The sequence below is a fragment of the Plasmodium berghei genome, assembly GCF_900002375.2.
Source record: "Plasmodium berghei ANKA genome assembly, contig: PbANKA_00_2, whole genome shotgun sequence".
In the NCBI taxonomy this organism is placed as follows: Eukaryota; Apicomplexa; class Aconoidasida; order Haemosporida; family Plasmodiidae; genus Plasmodium; species Plasmodium berghei.
In genome coordinates this window covers 26,592-34,265 of record NW_023259978.1, presented here as the reverse complement: position 1 = coordinate 34,265, position 7,674 = coordinate 26,592, and the positions used below count along the sequence as shown (strand labels likewise).

Here is a 7,674-nt window from a genome sequence, read left to right as displayed (position 1 = left end):
TTTAACTAATAATATTTTTATTAGGTTATTATATATATATAAAATCACAAATATATAATTTAAATATATTGTTATTACAAAATAATATATATGTTCTAAAATGTTATACTTTAAAACAATGAAACAAGTAAATTACTAATTGGTTTAAAGTATCCCTATTGACTGCATTAATTATCGCATTGTACTATACAGTGATATAGCAGTAGCAATAATAATAGTAATAAAAATATATAAACGTATTAAATACGAACAAACCATTAAGTTCATCTGATTCGAATACGTTGATATATATTAATTATATATATTATTAAACTTATAATCATATTAAAATTGTATGGATATATGATAAAATGAAATATTATAACATTTATTTAAGTATGCATTAATGCGATAATATTAGAATTAACACTACCAAGAAAATAATATTAATAATTATAGTCTTCTTAAAAATATAGTTTTTCATCATAAAACCAAATATAGTTTATTATAAAATATAAAAGCAAACTATATATTTAGAAAAATAATAGTTCTAAGTTATTTTTAATGATTAATTTTAATATATACATGCATTGAAAGTTTTAATGGTAGAAAATATAAAATATAATTAAACTATGTAGAATAAATAAATGTTATATAGCTATATCATTGTCTTAAAAAAGTATAATTCCCTTATATACCCTATCTAAAATGTAAATATAACAATTTAATTACGCATGGTTTTCTATTATATTTTAAAATTTGCATCAATACTTATTAATTTTTTAATATTTAATATCTAATAATTATTATTATTTTAAAAACTATTTGCATTCAAAGGTTTATTTAAGCTTATAAATAACATAATAAATACGATTTCAGCGCTAATTTTCGTTTTAAACCGTGGAAAATATGTGCAAAATATATTATAAAATCACTCAATAAAGAATAATTTTAAATTAAATATGTAGGAATAAAAATAATGTTATCGAACTTATTAAAATATATTATGAATTTATCTATATTAAATAAAAATAATATTAAAATTATGCATATAAATTAAAAAAGGGAACAATGCAACTTATTTTATAAATGTTACAAATTTAGAAAAGTCTATATTATATATTATAAGAAGCAAGTATATAAGTATTTAATATATTTTAAAAAATAACCATTTATATACTTTTAAGGATTATAGTAATAATATATTTCTTAATTGTTTCGATTTTTTCAATATATTATTTTTGGAGCATCATTTATTAAAACAAAAGATATAACGTATATTTTCTATATTAAAGCATATGTATAAGAAGATATATCCTAATTTCATTACAATGTTACTTTAAGTTTTATAATAATGCTCATAAGAGTGTTATTGAGGATAACAATTTATGCAAAATTGTATTATATATACATATAATAAATGTATTAAACCCCCCAAAAACAAGGAAATTTAACTACCATAAAAAAAATATAATATTCTTATAGTAAAATATTATATTATTATTCCATATTAATTTTAAATTGAAATTAATAATAATAAAAATATTTTTATCTACAAATAATTGTTGTATATAGGGATAAATAATTGTATTACCTATTTTAGTATATATATAACATGAATCCCCCTTAACATAGAGATTATAAAATATATTCCATCATAATGAATGATACTCTAGTATGTACATTTTTTTATATTATATTTCCTATAAACTTCATTAAGCTTTATTTTAAAAACATTTTCTTAATACATATTTTTACCATTTTTTTTTAAATGGTTTCTTAGTGTTTAAAATTTGATTTTTTGAGGTATTATTTACCTGCTGAATTAGGCGGAACCGCAAATTTTGAATTTAAACAAATTACAAATTTCAATAAGTACTGCCCTAGTGAAAACTGCAATACTGATCTCGAAAAAATTACAATTGGATTTTTATGGTTACTTGAACAATATTTTACTATATCCAAAGATACAGATGATTATAATGAAAATAATACAAATGCATTTTTTCTATATATTATTTCATGGTTAAGTTACCAATTAAAGCAAAATTCAGAGCACAATACCACCACAATAAACGATTTTTATACTAAACATGTAAAAAATAGTGGTAAATATAGTAAATTTATAAATGATTCCAGTATTTGTGCAAATCTTAAGGAAATCATAGATAAACAAAAAGATTTGTTCAATATTGATATTGAAGATCTGTCTAAATTTTATGATGCATTCAAATTATTATGTAATATTTATGGCAATGTTGCAAAGAATGAAAAAAGCGGCACCCTGTCAAATAATGCGAATAATTTTGTTGAGAAATATACAGATCTCAACGATTACTATAATGTTGAAAATACCCCTCATAGTCAAATATTGTCTGTTTTATTAACTGATTATAATAAATTAAAAACTGATAAATCTGGTAAAATTGATAATTCTAAACAATTCCCAATTCTTCCAACAGAAAAAGCAACAAAACCATTTTCACGAAGTTCACGAAGTTCATCTATAAAAATTTCAGTAATCCCAATGACATTTCTTTTTTTTGCATTACTTATCTATTTAGGAATTACGTATAAGGTAATTAACAAATCAAATGAAAATATAATATTTAAAATATATATCATCACTACAAAATTAACAATTGTTTTTTACTATTTTTATATTAGCATTCATTATTTGACTTTCGGAAAAGGCTTCAAAGACTCAATTTAAGAATCAAAAAAATAAAGAGGAAAATAAATCATTAATATATTATTCAGATGACATCAATTAATATAATTAAGAGATGTCATATTTGGGGATAGTTAGTTTTTGCTGAAAATTATTTGGTTTATAAGAATAATTAAATAATATAATCAATAATATATAATGTTATATATGTATAGTTATAATATTTTTATACTGATTTTGTATAATTTTTAAACCGTTTTTATGTTATGGGTCAGGGTTATGTTTGTGGGCCCTATATTTGGGTTAGGGCTAAGTATTATATTGTATTTAATTTTGAGTAATTTGATAATATTTATTAGTTTAAGTATTTGTTTTAAATATGTATAGGATAATTTGTAGTTTTTAAGATTTATATTAAGTCTAAATATGTAAGAGAAAAAATGAGGATGAAGATAAACGAATAAAGTAATATATTTTGATAAATTATAAGAATTGGATTTTGTGTTAATATAACTTAATGGTAAATGTGTTGAATAATTTACTTTTTGTATTTTATTGCTAATTTGGGGTTAATGGTTTATGGAACAATTGATCAAATATTGGAATAGACTTGGTTCTAGAAGAGAACGTTGATTTAAATAATTACAATGTTTAATATGAGAAACTGAGAGGCAAACAGGGGAATTGGAAGAAAATAATTTATTTTTATTTCAACCAAAAGGACATTTAATGCGATTTCTTCATTCAGTGACACCTGAACCGAATGATAAATGAAGTGATGTAGGAATTGAATTGAAGTATAAAGTACTATTTGGAGGAAATATATTTAAAGAAGGTAAGCTACGTTAAAGGCATATTTATTTTAATTCCCATTATTTTAAGAATTAGTATAATATTTTAAAAATAGTTGTCCACTTGAAAATGTTATATATTTTGGTGATTTTTGCGTTAGTGTTTATGTTAGTATTTATAAATTGGGGAAGAAGTAGGATTATCAAATATATACAAACTTATGCATGGCGATCCTGTATAATTTATTGATTTATATTTTTTGTTTATAAAAGAAAAGACGATTCTTTAGAATAATAAATTTAAATAATGTCTTATATTTTTTGTAAAATAACCAAAGTTCCGATGTTTATGGCTCTGACTTTAAAATTCAATATAAATATAAAAAATGATAAATAAGTAAATTCGTTTATTATCATATGTAAATAAACTCATAAGTATAATTAAAAAGTATATTTATGTGTAATATTATAATATGTGTATTTTATTAATCTATATAAAACAGTGTCGTATGATCGATTCATGTGATTTCAATTATAACTTCCTTTTCTATAACTCTAAAAATATATTAGTTTATAAATTATTTAGTAACGAAAAAAAATAAAAAAGAGGAAATAAATCATTAATAAATTATTCAGATGACATGAATTGATATAATTAAGATATATCCTATTTGGAGATAATTTTTAATGAAAATTATTTGGTTTATAAGAACAATTAAAATGATAGAAATAGTAAAAGAAAAACGCAACTTATCGATTTTGAGTATAAAAAATGAATTACCATAAAAATATGAAAATATTGCGATAAAGAAATATTTTTCACAAATTATAATATTTACGTTTGTAGTTCTCACAAAAATAATACATATATATGCATCTTAATATTAAAAGGCATAAACAAATTATATGCAAATAAAACACTCTTAAAACAAAAAACCAGTTTATGATGGTAATTTAAAGCAATTATTATGCATGAAAATAAATTGTTTTATTAACATAAATATTGTAATATTACGGTGTTGAAAAATATATATGAAATATGTTTATATATGAAGGAAAAAATCATTAACAACATAGGAAACAGCTCTTTTTTTTGGGAGCGGGAGCTTTGGAACCATCGAGAGCATCGGTAATACCGGAAACATCGAGAGAATAGGAAGCTTTGGAACAATTGAGAGCACCGAGAGCACCGAGAACATCGGGATTATCGAGAACATCGGGAGCATTTTTATCAAACTAAGAAAAAAAACATAAATGGATGAATATATAAAATATTTAAATTTTTTTCAAATTATAGTATATATTATAAATATATATATTTATTTAAAACAATATATTTTTTAACAATTGTTGAAATAAATTATTATGTTATTAAAATTTGTATATTGATTACAGATTTGGCATAGACGATATTAAAATCAGTTGATGAAAATTCATCTATGAAATATCCAGCTATGTTAACAAACGGTTTTTCTAATTTTCCTTGTCTAATATGATCTTCAGAATCAATTGTAGTTTTTAATAAATTTGCGTTTTTTATGATTGCGTCTTTATATTCTTTATTGGAAGGGTTGGGATCATTTATATCTACTATAGCCATGACAATCATACTTTTTCTTTTTGATTTCTACAAAATTGATAAAAATATATTGCATAAATTATTGTGAATAATATTATTTTATGGGTAACGAAAAAAAAACACTTTCTTACTTCAACATATGCAGCTAAAGCATAAAAATATTTCTGAGAGTTCATAGAACTACCTCCGTAACGTTGTTGTATCATTACTAAATTTGGATTGTACACACGGGCAACTTTTCAAAAAAATAATAATTTTGCATTATGTAAATTAAGTATTATGAATTTGAAGATGTGTGAAACAATAAATAGTATCATAGAACAATGAAAATAATAAATCACGAAATGTCGAATAAATAGTAACAATACTATGTTAATTTGACTAATTATTTATGTTTTGTATACTTTTAAAAGAGCCATCATTGAAAGGTTTTTTACAATCGGGATCCCATAACATGCTTGTTATTTGATCATGCTAATGGAAACAAAGAGAAATATATGTATATAAATTATAATAATTTTTTAATTTTATTTTGGTTTATAACTTTAATATTGTTCGTTAATTGATACCATATTGGGAATATATTTTGGACGATGATTTGAATCATAATATGGACGATAATGTATTCTTTCAATATATCTATTGTCTTGATAGTTTTTTTTAAATCCATACATCCAACCCAATTTATTTTTTTTCTCACGACTATCCTTTAAACCATACGCACCTATAACATGCCTATAGAAATATTCTACAATTTCTTCCATATGTTTTTCCGCATTTATAGTTTCTTCTGGATCGGTACTTAATAGGTGCTTGTTTTTTTCATATACTTCTGAACTATCATTGATCAAAATGGACATATTTTTAATGCGTATAAAAATAAAGGTATTGCATTTATATTATAATATTGTTTCGATGATGTATATTTAATATTTTCATAATGAAATATGTAATATATATATTATTGTATTTTCTTACGTAGGATAATGATGTGTTGATTCGGGTGTTGTAGATGTTCCTGGAGCAGGGTCAGATGCAAGGGTTTTATTATTCACATATAGGGAGATGGTTAAAAGAAATAAAACAAATTGGATATAAAACTTATTCATTTTTGAACTATACGAATAAAATATTAAAATATATATTAGTATTTTTTTTAATTAAAAATTAACAATTCGAAAAATAGCACATGTATGTTAAAGTTGAAGCAAATAATTTTCTCCAATAAAGTATAAAAAAGAAATATTTAAACGATAAAATGCATGCTTTTATCAAATTTATAAATCTAATATATTTTTTATTTAATTAATTCAATCAGAAAACACCATCAATAATAGAATATTTCATAAATAATGAATATAAAAAATATTATGATTCACAATCTCATTAATATTATAATATCTAAAAATAAATAGCTTTAATTATATAAGTAACATTTTTAATATATAGGATTATGAATATACAAGTTTTATATTTTTATAATTAACTAAATTAAATCTAAAATTTATAAAACAGCCAATTATGTATGGAATTATACATGTGCTTATGTTTATATATAATAGAAAAAAACAATGTTGTTATTACCTAATAGAAGATCAATCATTTAAAATAAAAATATATATTTATTTTAATATAATTATATATATTTTTTATTTGTTTTCTAAATTTTTTTTGATAATGCATAGTTTTTAATATAAAATATGTATTGTATTTTTAAATATTAAAATAATTTAATTTAATCTGAGAAATTCAGCTAATTTTATATATTAATAATACTACTATAATAACAATATTTTTTACCTCATCACAATAATAGTATGATAAAATTTATAGTATGAGAATCAAACATTCTGTGATTTTTTTATTACTTTTAATACAAATTTTACTAAATAACATTTTTCTAACAAAATTTTTAATTTTATAAAAATTATTTATTGATAGTAATATTGACGACCATATTTTTTTATAAATTAATACAAATTATCAATTTCCTTTTAATAGTAAAACATAGAATATATATAATTTAAAAAAATACAAATAAATAAAATATTGAAACATAAAGTTGTAAAATCAAGAAGTATATATACGCATACATAAATTAATTTGTTTTTTAATTCTAATATTCTTGGTGACGAGGTGTTCATATTTGATGGGTCAAGGTTATGTATTATGGGTTATAGTTTTGTTCACTGAATCTTCGTTTTGAGTTAAGGTTCGGGGATATTGTAATTTAATTTTTTTATATTTTGATAATATTTTTGGTCTGTAAATGTTTATTAAATATATGTACCATCTCATATGTTTAATCTCGAGATTATGTCTAAATATGCAACAAAAAGGGATCGCATAACATTTTTTTATAAGTTGTAATGCTTCTATCTAATTCGATGATATATATTAAATGTGACAATATTATAGCTTCATATTTTATACTTTATTTCTAATTGTTGGCTAACTATATATAAGAACCCTTATCATCTATAATATAAGAAAATTTAACCCATAGATATATTGAATTATGCATAACACAATATATTTCGTTATTAGATGAAATATTTTATTTAGTAAAACTTATTAGATCATATTTATTTTAATTTAAATTATATTTTAATAACTGAGCAGTATAATATTATTATATATGAAGGCATAAATTA

General features: G+C 21.0%; 2 protein-coding genes across 2 annotated transcripts; one reads left to right on the top strand and one right to left on the bottom strand.

Moving 5' to 3' along the window:
• Positions 1-1,639: 1,639 nt before the first annotated feature.
• PBANKA_0007601 (BIR protein) lies at positions 1,640-2,727 on the top strand (the record flags this gene model as incomplete). Its single annotated transcript, XM_034563724.1, has 3 exons — positions 1,640-1,654; positions 1,763-2,557; positions 2,647-2,727. The coding sequence occupies 3 exons, from the start codon at positions 1,640-1,642 to the stop codon at positions 2,725-2,727; spliced, it is 891 nt and encodes a 296-aa protein (XP_034424512.1).
• A 1,779-nt stretch (positions 2,728-4,506) lies between these two features.
• Positions 4,507-6,129, bottom strand: PBANKA_0007501 (fam-a protein; the record flags this gene model as incomplete). Its single annotated transcript, XM_034563723.1, has 6 exons — positions 4,507-4,677; positions 4,835-5,068; positions 5,152-5,255; positions 5,425-5,494; positions 5,590-5,857; positions 5,999-6,129. The coding sequence occupies 6 exons, from the start codon at positions 6,127-6,129 to the stop codon at positions 4,507-4,509; spliced, it is 978 nt and encodes a 325-aa protein (XP_034424511.1).
• Positions 6,130-7,674: the final 1,545 nt, after the last annotated feature.